General features: G+C 37.3%; 6 protein-coding genes and 5 pseudogenes across 11 annotated transcripts, besides 1 other annotated feature; 2 read left to right on the forward strand and 9 right to left on the reverse strand.

Annotated features, from left to right (window-relative positions):
- Positions 1–13,931: part of a mobile genetic element that runs on past the window's edge.
- TVAGG3_0834710 lies at positions 9–1,108 on the forward strand (annotated as a pseudogene). The gene has a single exon. A coding segment is annotated over exon 1 (1,100 nt).
- TVAGG3_0834720 (uncharacterized protein) lies at positions 2,180–2,425 on the reverse strand (the record flags this gene model as incomplete). Its single annotated transcript, XM_051248611.1, has 1 exon — positions 2,180–2,425. One exon carries the CDS (start codon positions 2,423–2,425, stop codon positions 2,180–2,182), a length of 246 nt encoding a protein of 81 aa, XP_051084086.1.
- Positions 2,765–3,311, reverse strand: TVAGG3_0834730 (annotated as a pseudogene). Its single transcript has one exon. A coding segment is annotated over exon 1 (547 nt).
- Positions 3,490–4,074, reverse strand: TVAGG3_0834740 (annotated as a pseudogene). Its single transcript has one exon. A coding segment is annotated over exon 1 (585 nt).
- Positions 6,286–6,741, forward strand: TVAGG3_0834750 (annotated as a pseudogene). The gene has a single exon. A coding segment is annotated over exon 1 (456 nt).
- On the reverse strand, positions 8,959–9,377 carry TVAGG3_0834760 (protein of unknown function, DUF4108 family; the record flags this gene model as incomplete). Its single annotated transcript, XM_051248612.1, has 1 exon — positions 8,959–9,377. A coding segment is annotated over one exon (419 nt), but the record flags the coding sequence as incomplete, so codon positions are not given.
- Positions 9,413–9,844, reverse strand: TVAGG3_0834770 (annotated as a pseudogene). The gene has a single exon. A coding segment is annotated over exon 1 (432 nt).
- TVAGG3_0834780 (uncharacterized protein) lies at positions 10,675–11,355 on the reverse strand (the record flags this gene model as incomplete). Its single annotated transcript, XM_051248613.1, has 1 exon — positions 10,675–11,355. One exon carries the CDS (start codon positions 11,353–11,355, stop codon positions 10,675–10,677), a length of 681 nt encoding a protein of 226 aa, XP_051084088.1.
- On the reverse strand, positions 11,479–12,015 carry TVAGG3_0834790 (protein of unknown function, DUF4106 family; the record flags this gene model as incomplete). Its single annotated transcript, XM_051248614.1, has 1 exon — positions 11,479–12,015. The coding sequence occupies one exon, from the start codon at positions 12,013–12,015 to the stop codon at positions 11,479–11,481; it is 537 nt and encodes a 178-aa protein (XP_051084089.1).
- Positions 13,932–14,208: 277 nt separating the features above from the next.
- Positions 14,209–14,835, reverse strand: TVAGG3_0834800 (protein of unknown function, DUF4106 family; the record flags this gene model as incomplete). The annotated part of the gene is made up of 1 exon (XM_051248615.1): positions 14,209–14,835. One exon carries the CDS (start codon positions 14,833–14,835, stop codon positions 14,209–14,211), a length of 627 nt encoding a protein of 208 aa, XP_051084090.1.
- Positions 14,836–15,172: 337 nt separating this feature from the next.
- TVAGG3_0834810 (protein of unknown function, DUF4106 family) lies at positions 15,173–16,239 on the reverse strand (the record flags this gene model as incomplete). Its single annotated transcript, XM_051248616.1, has 1 exon — positions 15,173–16,239. A coding segment is annotated over one exon (1,067 nt), but the record flags the coding sequence as incomplete, so codon positions are not given.
- Between the last annotated feature and the right edge of the window lies 1 nt (position 16,240).

The raw sequence follows: 16,240 nt of genomic DNA on the forward strand, positions 1-16,240 counted from the left end.
TTATAAAAATGCCCCCATATAGAATGGATAGAAAATCTGCTAGAATAAAAGCAGAGTTGCAAAGATATGGTTGGAGAGTTTCGAAGAATTTTAAATATAGGAAGGGAAGACCCATAAAAGTCTATGACAAATTCTGGCTGGTTTCGCTATGAAATGGACTTGGAAACAGCACGGCGCAAATTATCCAAACAGACTAGAGAGGTTAGAAGAAGAACGTCTTATGAACATGCCTTTCGATGTTAGTGAACCTCAAGTTGAAGGACACGACGGCTTTGCCAGATTCTACTGGAAACATGACGAACAATTGCATCCTTTGAGAAGGAAAAAAGGAAAAGGTGAAGACGCACATGCTCCCATGGAAAGAACAAGATATGCATATGAAAAGTATCGTGAAGTTAGAAGTCAAATTACATCTGGTCGAACCTTTACAGTAAACTTTGACGAAGGAAAGAACAAAGAAGGCTTCATGGGAGTACTTGCTGCCATACAAGACGGAAATAAGAAAGGATACAATCTCAGACAACCGTAACAGATTTGATGGTCACATTTACTATGCGCATGGCAATGAACAAACAGCCGCACAACTTCTTGACGCTTTCAAGACTACAAAGAGAGAACAAATGGTTGACTCCGACTCAGACATTTTGAATGCAATTGAAGGAATTGCAAGCGTGAAGTTCGAATGGTACCAACCTAACCCTCAAGCAGTCAGACAACATGCTGGTACTTCCCGTTCATAAATAAGTCTGACATTGACTTAACAGGTATGGAATTTACAATTCAATTGAAACAATTGTCAATGAACCTTGCATTCTTACATGTCTCAGGAACTCTGGTCTTGTTTCAGAAGAGAAATGAAGTATCTTGAGTCATGTGTGAAGACAAGGTACATTCTCAGAGGTCAATTGGCAAAAATTGCACCGTTGGCAAATGTCAATATCCGAGTCAACATTCCGACTGAGAAAGGTTCTTCACATGACGACTATGTTGTTGACAAAGACTTACCATGGTTGAAGATTGTAATTGTCCACAACCACTTCATGTTGAACGAAAGTCTTACAAACCCATTGTTCGGAAAAGGCAAGTGCAACATTGTCAGAGCTGTTAACATTCTTTTCGAGAAAGGTTTGTTGGAACCAATTCCAGATGACAAGCTGACAGAAAGTTTTGTACCAAAAGACGAAACAAACTTTTCACTGTTAGCAAGACCAAAAGTTGTTCCAGACAAAGTTCTAGTACAAAAGAAGTACACAGTTCCAAAAGGAGTTGGATTGTTCGGATACCAACCTGAACCAGAAGAACTTCCAATGAGGTTGCAAGAACTTCAAGATGCTATAAACAAACTCCCATTGAGACATCCAATTGACGTCAAATTGTATTGGAGAGCATCTGAGTTAGGTCAGAAGTTTATATGAAACAGGTTGCTTCGACGATGTTTATGAGATAACAGGAGAAGTTTCTCAGAAGATAAGAGACTCGCTTGAATTTCCAAACTGGACCGATTGGATGCGACAAGTTCGACTCAGATACGAAAAATATACTATGTTCGACCTTAACGCTGCGTACATGAGGTTCGTCCAATATATCCCGACTGGAATTCCAAACGAAGATGGTGAGTTCCCAGGAAGGAACTATACAGTTGGAAAAGTCATACAACAACTGTATGATATTAGGAAAGCTTCAAACCCCAAACTTGCAATGACATTAAAATTGCTTATGAATTCGACATGGGGGTATTCCATTAAAAAACCTCAAGAGATGAAGAGTAAACATTATGAGAAGGTCGACAACTTTGTTGAAAGGTTTTCTCCTTTTGTTTTGAAATACGAATTCACTCAAGGTCAAAGTGGCTTAGTAACCACATTAAAACCTATTGTCGAACATTGGTCTTACCCTCAGTTCGCAAAGGCAGTCCTTGACAACTACAACAAATTCTTCTCCGAAGTCAAATCGAAAGTTGTGGTTTACTATGAGAACATTGACGCACTCATGACGAACGAAGAAGGCTATAACAAACTCATTGAAATGGGTTTAGTCGGTGAAAAGATGGGTCAATTCAAATTGGACAAAATTTTCACCGAAGTTCATGTAATATCGAAAAGGAAGTACTGGGGTGTTAAAGAAGATGGTGAAATAGTTAAACATTGCATGAAATAAAAAATTTTTATTCGAATTTGAATTAAAATGTGGGAATTCTTGGGAACGGGAAAGGCTTATTTACTTGAGGAACAGGTAAAGGTGGTGGAGGTGGAGGTGGTGGCAACCAGTCCATTTTATATTCCTTCCTAGCTAATTTCCGTTTAATTTCATGGTCGCCCTCGGAGTCTTTGAATCGGACAGGTCGAGTTACACCATTCTTGGTCTCAAACTCATATATAACCTGTTTGTCTGTATTTTCGTCGACTATGGCACGAGACACGAACATTGACCAAACGGACAAAAAGTGTCATTTCGGATGGTCCGCAGCCAATCGCATTCGAGCACTTCGAAGAAGCCTTACGTTCCAAGGAGAGGGTGTCTGGTGCAAGGCAGAGGTCATGAGACTCTACGAGCAGTACATCCTCAATGCCTGGGAGGACAAATCGTCCTTGGATTGGCAATTCTACCAACTCCTCTGGGACGACCTCCTACGCAACTGGGATGACGAAAGAGTCAATTCAGAGGTCAGGAACTAATTTGCAAATTGACCATTAATTTAAGCCGCTTACCAAACTAAACACCTAAATTTACTTGGGTTTCCCCCTAAAATAAAATTTTTTTACTCTTAGAACCACTCGAGGTTCTCCTTACGGTTGTTGAGCTTGTCACCGTCAATGTGTCTGACCTTCGTCTTCTTGTTTGGATTTGGAACCCATTGCATACCGACAAGCCTTCCCATGGAAATTGTACCGTAATTTCGAAGGGTAAGGGTCAAGTGTCCCAAGTTGTTGAGGACTGGGGTAAGAACCTTGCCTGTCGCCTTGTTGCGGATTTTGTATGGGTAGGGTTGGGAAATTTCGTAAGCGTCATCGGCAACAAGGGTTGCCCAAACTTCCTCTTCTTCGTGTTTCTCTTTTCTCTTTTCCTCTTCTTCCTCTTCTTCCTTTCTTGATAATACCTTCTTCAATTTGGTACTCACGAAGTACGGTGTTGCATGTTCTGTCCTTTCCGAGTACCTTCCAGATGGCGTCTATCTCTTCGAAGAAACGGTAGATGAGTCTGGCAAGGTCTCGGTTCTCTCTCGCGTAAATGCGCAAGGTTTCCGCTAAATCGTTCAGGACTTTCTCATTGGAAGCTTGGTTCATGAGGAACTCACCTTTAAGTCCCTTCATCTCTTCCATAAGACTACTTTGGAGAGTCTTAACGGTTGTTTGTCAGATGAGCTTTCAAATGCAAATTTGAATTTGAACTGGGCGCTTGTCTGGCAACCTTGAAAGGACATCTGCATTGTGTTCGGCTTCGGTGCTTGTTCGGACATCGAAAAAATGAAGTGGTTTGAGAATGACGGTTTTACTTCAAAAAGCTTGTTATGACGGTTAAGTCATACAACAAGTTTAAAATAATATCTTGTTCTTCTTCTGAACGTTTGTTGTCTCTTCCGATAAAAGTTTCGAACATGAGAACCAAAAAACGTTTTTTGAGATTGCGGAAGAGTTCAGGCAAACGTTCATATTCTGGATATGTTGGGAGCAGTTCGAAACATCTGAGCTGACTTTCGGACAAAATTGGGACAATGTCAGAAAATTCATCTTTGGTCGGACTGCTTGAAGGTAAGTCCCTTACATGTAAGTAGCTCTGGTAAAGTCTTCTCATTTCTGCTAACTTTTGGAGTATAGCTTCGTAGTTTAGAAGTTTTAATTTTAAATTGTCTTATTCCACTCTTGACATCTAAACGGTAACTATCCATGAGGTCAAGAGTAGCTTTGGTAGCTTTAAGTGGAGCTATCTGTTCCTTGACTTCTGCAATTTTGGTTGCAATTGTGGTTTGAGCTCCTTCAAGTTCGCCGTCTATGTCGTTCTCAACGCCTTCAACCATGGCTTGAAACTCTTCATCGGTCCATTGAGATTGGTTGGGACGAATTTAACTTGCTTCATTCAAAAAATGAAAAAAAAATGTTTTTACTCAAAACGTTAAGGTTGACTGAACTGGTTGGATGTCGCCTTCACAGGTTATGTAGAACGGCTGACCCGAGAAGTGAAGGAGAGACTGAATTGCCAATTTCATATGGGGTAGGGGTTCTCCTTGTTTGGTATTTTTATCCAAGGACGTTTGTTTAGGAACTTAACAAGAGCTTCTCTTTTGGCGTCCTTTATGCCATCGTAGGCTGTCCCGTCTGGTATTTGAATTGGAATTCCAGTCGAAGTCTCGAGCTGAAGTGTAGACCTTCCAGAAATAGTGGTGAACTTGACCTTGGGCTTCATTACCCTGCGCAAGTACTGCTTAACAACTTCATTTATCTCTATAAGGTAAATTGCCTCGTCAAATCCTTCTGGTATTCCGAGTCCTTCCATCCGACAGGAAAATATTTTCCCGACAACTGGAAAAAATTTTCCCGACGACAGGAAGGACTCTTCCAGTTGTCCGTCCGTAAACCATTCAAATTTTCGAAAATTGAGAACTTTTGTCGAACTTCAGAAAAAGTTTTTCCTTCCGACAGGAAAGGTTTTTCCTTCCGACAGGAAAGGTTTTTCCTTCCGACAGGAAAGGTTTTTCCTTCCGACGGTTAAGCCACAAACAGATGTCCGACGTACCACCAACCGAGCCCATTCCCAAACCAGAGGAACCTAAACCCAGCCCCTGCACCTCAGCAACCTCAGTTCCAGCAAGTCCTCCACCAAATTACTACCAATTTCCACCTCAAGGTTACTACCTACCACAAGGCTTCCCGAACTACCCTCCTCCTCAGCCTATGCCTTACTTCCCCAACCCTTGGATGTTTATGCAAAACCCTGCCCCACAATTCCAATCTCAATCCAAGAGAGACCAAGAGTTCGAAGAAGGTCTGAACCGCTTACGCAAAGATTATGCTACTACCCCAATGGAAGAGACAGGCTTCAGTCTCTTCCCTCAAATCGACCGATTCGACTCGTACCACAGATTCGGTTCGTGACCGTGAAGACTACCTCAAGCAGTCTGAGAGACTCTTCATCCTACAACCATTTACAGTTGGAGCTCTCAAGAACATGCGCAATTACGAAGGTCAGACACCAGCTGGAGACCGCAAAACAGACGTACTCGCAAGAGCAGTCCAACTGGTCAAGACAAAGACGAGATAGTCGACTTCATTCTTGCAGCTTGCCCATACAAGTAAAAAAATAAACAATTACGAGTTAAACTTTTTATTCTTTCTTTTCTGAGTTGTTTAGAGCTGGTTTCTCTTGTAGAACCTTTCGTACTCTTCCATGGTCATGTAATTGCGAATTTGGTACGCAATTCCAGGTTCGTTGTTTTTGAACCTTACGTATGTAACGCTTCCATCTCCTCAGGGAAGTAAGCTGCTAACATCTGACCAAGTTTTCTCGGTGACTCGGAGCTCATTAAAAATGTCACTTTTTAAACGTTAAGTTTTTAGTCTTATTTTACCCTTTGTTTACCCTTTGTTTACCCTTTGTTTGTCAAGGTAGTATTGGAGTGCAATTTCTCCAAATTCTCTGTGTCGGAGTTCTTCAGCATTTTCCAAGGTGTACCTGGAGAACTCAAAGAAGTTGTCAAGAAGATACTGCCATGCTGCTCTTCTGAGTTCGTCGGTATTTTGGAAGTGTTGCACCTTCGAGTCTTCGGACATGAAAAAAATGACACTTTTTCTATTAAACCGTTTTGGCATTTCTCATGAGTGAGTATAGTTCTGCCGAACCATTGGAAGAGAAGAAGTACTCTTGCTGGCAAAAGACAAAAATAGTTGCCTTAGTTGTCATTGCAATTGTACTCGTAATTGAATTCATTGTACTTCTCTTCACGTACATAAAACTCAAGGACGGCATATGCTTTAAGAAGCTACCATCTTACTAAGACTAAACACTTAGATTTTTCAAGCTTGACTTTTTACAATTTGAATTTTACACCCAAAAATATATTTTAGGGTAGATGGGTATATCTAACCTGTTTTCTAACCTCTTTTCTACCCTCTTGAATTTGTCATGAGTTTTACTCAGAATTCGGCAAAAATATATTTTAGGGTAGATGGGTATATCTAACCTGTTTTCTAACCTCTTTTCTACCCTCTTGAATTTGTCATGAGTTTTCCCGAAATAAAAAATAAAGTTGGTTTTTTTAAAAAAATATTTTTTTATTTTTATTGTAAGAACATGTTAGCAACAACAGCACCAAACTCGTTAGTCATGAACCCAACTTCAATGTTAGTAGAGATGAAAAGCTTCATTCCTTCTTCATATACTTTCGAAACAGAAATCCAGAAGATAAAGCAAGAACTTTTAACATCTAATTTAAACTGTAGTGCGAAAGATGAAACAAATGAACAGTATCTTTATGAAATGCAGGACATTATTGACCATTTACCCAAATTGCCTGAAATCCAACAACAAAAGCTTACTATTCCAGAATTCGATGAAATAGAAGTCAAAGCAACTGACTCAGTAGAAATAAAGAAGTTCATACGAAAGGTTAACTATGAGTTTCTTGGATTTCATTGCAACCACAAAGTCATGGACAAAGATTGCGATATGGTATATAAGAACATCTCTGACATATACAAATCTGGGAGTTTAAGACCTACGACAACTTTGTTTCGTTAGTTGCAAAATGTGTATGGCAGATAAGAGATAAAGATAGAAGAGGTAAGATATGGAATGAACAGATAAAACCCGCAACTTTTGAGTTAAAGAGAGCAATTGACGCCTTAGTCATACTAGCAGGTAAGGTTTCAGAAGTATAACGCAAAAATGAACCCACAATGTTCTAAATGTAAAGCAGCAATGAGGAAATATAACTACTCCGTCAAAGAGATAGAACGTATTGAGAAACGACTATGCTGACTTAAAGAGGGAGCAGAGAAACCAGCAGAAGATAAAATGGACATGTTGACATTTTCTGAACAAAAACTATCCAACAGCTGACGATTTCCTTCTTTCAGATGTCAAGAAGAAATATAAAGAAACTTTCGGCATTGTGAAAAACATTCGATATCCTTCGTGAAGCAATAGAAGCTACAAAACTGTTTAGAATTTCACGAATTCACAATGTTTACCATGTAAAACGCTTATAAAATAACTGGGTAGAAATGAGGGTAGAAAACGCGGTAGATATACCCTTCTACCCTAAAATATATTTTTATTGAATTCTGAGTAAAATTCTGAGTAAAATATATTTTAGGCTTGTGTCAAACCGTTGAGTTTTCACAAAATTTAAAAAATAACGTTTACCATGTAAAACGCTTATAAAATAACTGGGGTAGAAATGAGGGTAGAAAACGGGGTAGATATACCCTTCTACCCTAAAATATATTTTTGCTGAAAAAAATGACCAAATTTCATGAAATTTCTCTAGACCGACTTTTACAGGGGTAGCCAAAACTCTATGAAAACAGTGAAAAATAACAGAGTATTTTGACAACTTCAAACAAGTAGGGTAGATGAACCATTTATTTTTCAAGCTTGACTTTTTACAATTTGAACTTTGTTTGCGTAGATGTGAATTCTGAAAGAAGTATGAGGGTCTTGTATGACTTTGTACTTCTCCCAGAGTTCATATCTGTCAAACTTACCTGCCATGGACTCTTTCATAAGTTCCATGAAATCGTCTTCGGACAATCCAGGGAAAAGTATGATATCAGTAAGTATTCTCTTTACATCCTTACTTAAACTCTTTGCTGTCTGTACACAAATGACAACTGAGATGTTAAAGTGTCTGAGCTTCTTAAGAATTCGACACATATCTTGTTCTCTGTTCTTTAACAAAGGATGAGAGGCGAAATCATCTAAGATAAGAAGACATCTGTGAGGGTAAGTCTTCCAATCGTAAGATTGCAATTTCTTCGAAATGTATTCTATCTCTTTCTGTTTGTTTCTGAAGTGTTTCTTCTCTAATATTCTCTGCATTTCCTCATTTGGGTCTTTAAACTTCGAATTGACATACTCATTTATAGCATTGTACTTCAAAACTCTTCTTTGGTACTTCTTATCCAATCTAACAACTCAGAGTCTTTTATACATACTAACTTAGACTTTTTTATAATATCTTTGAACGAATTGACGGTTTGGTCAAATTGACCCGAAGTACTACAAATGACTACTAACTCATAGAATGGGTTCTTCTCATCTAGTTCTTGTTGTTGTGCAGCCATTTTAAGATAAGGAAAGTCTTACCCGACCCAGGTGGTGCATTAGACCTGTTATACCATTCTGAGCAAATAAGAACTTGTCATGTATGGGTTTTATCTGAGCATTTTCCAACTTCTCTTGTTCTTATTTAAAACATTCTCAAATTTCTTGTCAATGTCAGCAAACTTTTTTTCTAACATATTTTTAGAAAAATTAAAAATTTTATCTTTTAGGAAATGTCTAGCGATTTCGCTATCTATATTCGAGACAAGCTTTTGACAGCAACATCTGTCGACCATAAAATCTTACATAGTGTAAACAAGAAAGGTGAATTTGTTCTAAAGTTCTGTTTCTGGGAATATGACAAGAACCATAAAACATTACAAAGAGCAGTCTTAAAATTTGTCAATGACAGACTTGTTGACAGAGATGACGCCGATTGGAAAGATGAAGTCCAACAAAGTTCTTAGAATGCAAAGAAGACACATGCGCTGTTCTTGAAGATGAAATAGGAAACAGAATAGAAGAGCTATTAAAGGACAAAGAACTTTTACATAATATGGTTCGGAGAAATTTGACATAACTCCACAGAAAAGAAGAAGAAGGAAAGAAAGAGAAAAAAGTAGAAGAGAAGAAAGAACCTGAACCTGAACCAGAGCCAGAGAAAAAGAAATTTGACATGTAAAAAATAAAATTTTATTTTTAGAACATTTCTGGGTCAATGTCAATTTCTCTTCCTCTTTAGGAGCAAACACTGGCTTAGACTCTAAAATCTTTTTACCCAATTTACCTTGAACTTCAACTATCTTAGACTCATAATATTCATAGTCGTCTGCTTTCTTTGGTTCATAAGGTATAACAAGTTTGTATGCTTTGCCTTCTTTAAGGTTTGAAAACCTTCTGTCAAAATTTTCTTTGACTGCTAACAAACCTTCTATGTCTAAGTCTTCAAATTTCGCACCATTTTTAGTCACAATAGCAAACTTAACTGGTTCGATGTTCCAAACTTTGCTGAATGAAGACTTTTCAAAATGGTAGAAGTAAACATTCAAATATGTGAATGGGTCTAACTTATCTTTGACTTCTGACATGTACTTGTTGACTGAGATGAATTTCATCATCTTTTCTATCGGATAAAAAAATATTTTTTTAAAATTTACTCAGAAAAATTTTTCTTTGTATATACGCCATTCTGAACATCTAAAAGATTTTTGACATTTGCCAAGAATGTTCGTTTAGAAGCTGCCATATAACCATATTCTTGACAATATTGTTTATATTCATCGTACAATGACCTTTCATCTAAACACTCAAAGTTAGTCTCATCTATGAACAGTTCATATACACTCTTGTTGCTTCTAACAATGTTTGTCTTTCTTCGGTATGTGGAATTTGTCTTGGATTGAACTTAGAAATATCTAATGTCATGAAATATGAGAACAAGTGGTTGTAAAAGTTAGGTGTCAAAGTTTCTGCTAAGTCGTCAAAATATTCTGTATCTTGCATATGAGAATCTGACGTTCTGACAACTACATATCTTCTGTCAGAACTTTCTAACTTCATCGGAACAACATTGTTTGAAACCCATGATGAAATTTGCAACATTTTCACAAACTCTTTGGTCTTTATATTTTCTTTCAACAACTCCAACTTTGTCTGTTATAAGACTCTTCAAAGCATCTGAGTTTAAAACCTTTGTTGTATCTATACTTTGAAGTTCGTTACATACTATAAGTTTCATATTCTCTATTAGGAGTTAAATTTACCGCAGATGTTTTCTAAGTTTGTCATATTAGGGTTCGAATAGCCCTCTAACAGTTTGCATAAGATATCTGTAAAGAAGTGTTCTTACCAGTTCCTTGTTTTCCAATTATAATGAGAGCAGTTTCATTTTAGCACTTGGATGTTGTAAGATGTTTGCAAACCAACATAAGATTATACTCATAGACTCTTTCGTTTCCATTGCATATAATTCTTTGACATGGTCTAACCAAGCTTCTATAACATTTTCTTTCCATTCTACTTGTTCGTATTTATATCCAGTGAAGATAGAATAGAAGTTTGGAGATGGTGTATAGAACTTTATACCTCGAACTGAAAAATCTTCTAACTTTGACAATAGATATCCCAAGCATCTAACATCTTCATGCCAACTTGTACGACTTTTATTTTCTTAAGTTTCTGTCTACATTCTTGTTCTGAAACTATGGTTGCTCTTGGTTTGTTAAAGACAACATCCCACTCTTTCATAACATAACATTCTGGGGCAGAGTCAACATAAATGACTAAACGTTTCAAATTCTCGACTGCTTTGTTATAGTCTCTAAATGGACACATATTTCTGAATGCTTGGAAGTCATAAAAATCTGAAACATCTATTCTGTACATTTTTATAAAAATAAAAAAAATAATATTTTTTTATTCTTGACTTTGTTGTTGCATTTGTTGCATTTGTTGTTCTTGAGCTATTTGTTGTTGAAGTTGTTCTTGTAATACAATACTTTCACCAGTTGCATCTTCCAATTCGAAACTTTCTGCCGTCATTGACAAATACATAGGACATAAAAGTTTTACAGGAACAAAGTTTGCGTCAACTAATGTCAACGTTATACTTGCCAAAGTGTTTGAGTTCACTAAGGTTGAAAATTCTGCATTCGAATGAACAATAGGCAAACCAGCAGAGAAAGTGTTGTTTATACGCATGAGTATCTTTTGGTCATAGTAGTTTCTGTCGACATTCGAATAGCACTTTGAACCTAAGTTTGAAACAATATATAAGATTGGTGTGCTTAATGTCAATGGAATAGACATTCCTTGTATGACACCTTTTCCTGTTATAGGAAACTGTTGGTAGTAAAAACCAGATATAAGTTTTGTATTATAGCTCATATCGTTTATACTAAACTCAGTCGGACATCCAAACATAATGAAACCTGCTCTAGTTGCAGCACATGTTACATCCGTCCTTAAAGTATTAAATAAGTCAACAAAACCTGTTGGTGGTATATCTGAGTAAGTATCTTCAAAGAAGTATTTTTTACCATTCACAACAACAAAGTCTTCTGGTGTCAAAAGAGCAAAACAGGCTTTAGTCGTCATCGTGTTTAAGGTCAGTTTACAATATCGTCCTTGAGGACTTTGTAAGTTTGTTGTTATAGAATTATATGACTCAGGGTTTTTAGTCGTAATAGTATAAACCACTATGTCTTCTGCCATTTTTACTTAGCAAGTAAATTTTAATGAAATGTTGTGGTCGTCAAATATTTTTATGACGTCTGGGAAACTATATTTTAAGTTCAACGTTTCACCTCCTTTCATAACGTATATCTTGTCAATGACATTATATGAAACACCACAGCAAGCAATGTCGGGTTCTATTTCTTTGATGTTTATATCGTCTGCCTCTGTCAAAAGTTTCAATAGTTCTTTCAAAACTTCACGAGGTGCGATGACATATGAGTTCACTTTTACAGGGTTGTGCTCAACCAAGTTTAACATTATACTTAAAGCTTGACAAATCTTCTCCTGAGTTTTAAGTTTGTCTTTCAGTTGTTGGTAGTCGTTTCGAATATCTGCAACAGAACTTAAGTCTCTGCTAACTTCAGGATATGTTGGTTGTTCTTTTACAGGAACTATTGTTATACCATCTTCGTCTTCGTATGGTTTCCCCACTTCAACATCTCTTTCTTTGACATTGACAACAACACTTTGACTGTTTGTTTGAGTTGGTGAATTTAACTTCACGTCTGCCACCGCCATTAAACCTTTTGAAACACTCACGCTTCTATTTTTCGGAAATGACATTTTACTTAGAATAAAAAGATGGACGTATTCGAGTATCTCTTCGAATTGAAGCAGAACAAAGTTTACACACACAAACAATACAAGTTCATTGATAGAATAGTTCTTTATACAAACAATGGAAAATGTTATAGAATAGCAGTCTTTGCTGAACCAAAATATTTTCATAAAGCAAAGAAAGTTGGTATAACCGAGATGGTGAAAGTTCTTGAAGCAGACAAAAATATAACAACAAAACTGACCGATATTTCTAAAGGAAAGTTTTTAATACAATATTATATCAAAACTGGCGTACTGTCAATATTTGACGGAGAGAAGTCAGTTCAAGAACAACTTACTGACCTGCTGCCAAAATCTGCTCGATGGAAGCTGTCGTTATGCCAATCTGAGGAGCCCCAGCAGGTTTCATCGAACGAATCTTCAAAAGAGCATCTTCCCGTGAAAAGTGCTATTGGTTTTGTAAACTTCTTTGCTTTCAATTCATTTGGACCGTCTCTGTCACCAGTATATTGTATTTGAACTGTACCAACAGTTGAAATACCACCCATAAAGTCTTCTGAGTCAGCAAATGGAATGCCAAGCCAAAAGTTTGAACGGTCTCCATTTGTATATTGAGTGTTTTGAGCTCCTGTATGGGTCCATACTTTCACATATGGCATAATAGAACTTTGCATTTCAGGGTTAATGGTTGTTGTGAAGTTGTTGTTAAAGTTCATAGCATCTAATGTCAAGTTGTATGACCTCATATCCTCAACTGTAGAATATTCTTCTCTTGATAGTATTTGCCATCTATGTTTATATGGTATTTAATACCAGGGTTGTAGAAGCAAGAATAGTCATTTATAGTTCGTCTGAACAGTACAAACATAGTATCTGCATGTTTCATTGCAGTTGTTAAGGCAATATCTGTTCTTGCACCTGGGTCAGCACTTTGGTTTCCAACTTCACCTGCAAAGTCTTTGACAGATATTTGGTGTATAGGGAACATAAGCGGAACTGCAATATATTTGGCAGCTAAAGCATTTGAAATATCTGGGTCCAACATATAGACTGCAAGTCTGCTTTCTATTCTCTTGCATTCAAACTTTTCGCATGTGAACTTAACTGGGTCCCAAGCATCTCCAGCAGCATTGAAATAATAGTTTACTTCAGTGTTGAGTTTGAGAAACCAAAGTCTAAGTCAACTTTGTCTTTGCAAAAGTCGGCGAATGACGTTTGATTTGCTCCCTTTACGTCTGTAAGAGTGAATGGGTCTTGTGTTGGTGCAATGACTAAGTTATTTTTGCTTGGAGTAATTCGATAGAAATTTCCTGCCCAGTTTGGCAAGTATCTTAAAAACCTGAAGATGAGGAAAGATGACAAAGGAACTCTAAGTTTCAATTACTTTGGTTACTGCTGCTGCAGTTTGTCCAGAAAGGTTAACATAAACTCCTGGAACGTTAGGGTCAAGTCTTCTTATTTTCTCAATAGTTGCATATTGGTCTGTTTGTTCTCTAGCTTTGGTTGTACTGAGTTTCTCAAAGCGAACCATTCATAGTTTGCCCATTTACGTTTTGAACTAATCAGAGTTAGAATATATCTTATATCCCATGAAAACTTCTGGAGCATATTGTATCCGACATAGAAAATTCCATTGCAACCTTTCTTGTCAGACAACTTGGCAGAAGGTTTTATTTCAATGTCTTGTTCCACGTATAAGAAAGAGTTGTCAATAGAAATAATATGAAACCTGTCGCAAGCAATATCTACTGTTGTTGAAGAACCTTCTCCAAACTCACCTACGTTTCCATAAGAAACAGCAGTGTATATTCTAAGTCCAGGAACTATTTCTGACCTTCTAATGGCATGTCGCATTCGTTATACCATTCGGAAACATTTCCATTCATAGCATCCAAAACTGTTGCGTTATATTCTGAGCGGCGTACATTTCATATGAGTAAAAATATAGAATAGTTGGATTTATATGTCATAATAGAACCCACGTGGACCAAGCTTACTTTCTTCCTGACTGAGTTTTTTAACTCTTCTTTTCCTTCATTGCCCTCTGCTTCAAGTTGTTGCATCTTTGCCTCATGTTCACCTAGTATGTTGTAAATTTCCCATGTCCTTTTGCCTTTGGGCTCTGGTCGCCCATCTCAGGTACCCTATATCCTAGAAAGAGTTTGTCATAGTTTGTATTTGAGTCTTCGCGTATTGTTTGCATGACTCTTTCCTGAGTTTCCGGTTCAAGCTCTTCAAACAGAGCCTGTCCATATGGAATAAGCTCGTTTCAAATATATGTTTTTGTAGCCATTCTGGTTTTCTTTCCATGTTACCAACTATATCTTTTGTGAATGGGAAAGCTTCTACCCAATCTTTCAGTCTTGCGTCGTTTATTTCTGTAGTTGGTTTATTTTTGTCAAGGAACATTTTTTTCAATACTAACATTTCATTTGGTACTGTCCATTTGAGTTTTCTTAAATATTCATCCCTTCTCGGTTCATTGTCTGCAAAGTAAGTTTTTATGACATTTTGTAAACTTTCGTTTGCAAGGTCATGTACAATAGGTTCTCTTCCTTCTCTATCCCTAACTTTCTTTCTAAACTCTTCACCAAATATACCATCTCTATGGTTCTGTGTAGTTCTTTGAGATAAATGTTCTAGAACGTCAGGTGTTATATTTCCATCAGCCATGTTCATTTCATACCGGTCCAAAATATCTGCATCTTTCATATCTTTCAATGGCATTAAAGCCGCGCTGAAAATACCAGCTACATCTGGTTCACCATTCACTTCCATTGCGTCTACAACTTCTTGGAATTGAGGTTGTAAGTTTATGAACCACCTATCTGGATTAGCTTTATGACCCCATCTCATTGTAGTTCCATCGTCTGCAGAAACAAAAGTAGGTTTGTTTCCATCTTGGTTAGGTTCTGAATGAACTTTTAAACAATGTTTCATTTCTATATGTTTTCTTGAAATTTAACCTTTTATTTCACCGAGTTCATCCGAAGATTGAACGTTAAATGCTCGTAAGTAAAAAGGGTTGTTGTATTTGTGTACATTTTTTTTCAGTTCTTCCATTCTATGCTGGATATTTTCATCTGATGTTGGAGTCTTTTGTATGTCGGCAAACATTTTTCGATATTCTTCTACTATGTCAGCCGAATTTTTTTTAGACTCTTGGAAATATTCCATATTCTCCGCATACTCTTGTTGAGGGTCAAGATTTTTCGGCTGTTCCAAATCTTCATCTAGTTCTGTGAAGTTAGTTTCCAAAGGAAGGACTTGTTCGTTTCCTTCAGGCTCTTCTAGCTGTTGTTGCTGAACTATTTCTTCCATGTCTGGTTGTATCTGAACTTCTTCCTGTGGAGTTTCTTGTACCTCATCTGCTGGCATTTCATATATTCCGAGACCGTTTTCAACAATTTCCCTATCTACGTCATCCGCATTCATAAGCTTTTGTTCTTTCGTTCCGTCTCTATTTTTTACGCGTTTCATGACGAAAGTTGAATTGTCATTTAGCTCTGACATCAAATATCTCGGAGTAAATTCATCCATGTCATTTGGATGATATGCTATTAAATCATATCCCTTAGCGAGCTTGTATTTTCCAGGTTTGAGATTATATCCGTTTTGGTGCTGAGCCATAAAGCTAAATAGGTTCGGGTCAGTATTTCCATCCTTGAACTTTCTAATAGCTTCTTTATATCTGTCACTAAAGTCAACAGTATCTGGGAAACCACACTCTTCTTTAAGCATTTTTAAGAATTCTTGGTTTCCTTGTTCTCTACTTCTTTTATGTCCTTGCTCTGTTTGTGGTTGTTGTTTGCAGGGTTTTGAACTGTTGGTTGCTGTGCTGGTTGTTGTGTTGGTTGTTGTGCTGGTTGTGGAGGTGGTTGTTGTGCTGGTTGTTGTGGCATGCCTGTGTCTGTGTCCATGTGACGATGTAAATGTTCTAGGTAGTCCTGGTGCAGGTGCTTCTCTTGGAGGGTTTGGTGGTATATAAGTTCCACCAGCTGGCACATATGTTCCATCTGCAGCGTAATGTCCTACCTGACTTTTCGTTTTTAAGAAAGCATTTACTAGGTCTGTTTTGGTCTGTTGTAACTCTTTTTCTTGACTTTCCACAACAGTTGCTCTAACGGCGTCATAGGCACTTTGAACTGCCTGTCTCGTTGCTGCATCTGTTATTTTCGTCATA

This window comes from Trichomonas vaginalis, chromosome VI (genome assembly GCF_026262505.1).
Source record: "Trichomonas vaginalis G3 chromosome VI, whole genome shotgun sequence".
Classification (NCBI taxonomy): Eukaryota; Parabasalia; order Trichomonadida; family Trichomonadidae; genus Trichomonas; species Trichomonas vaginalis.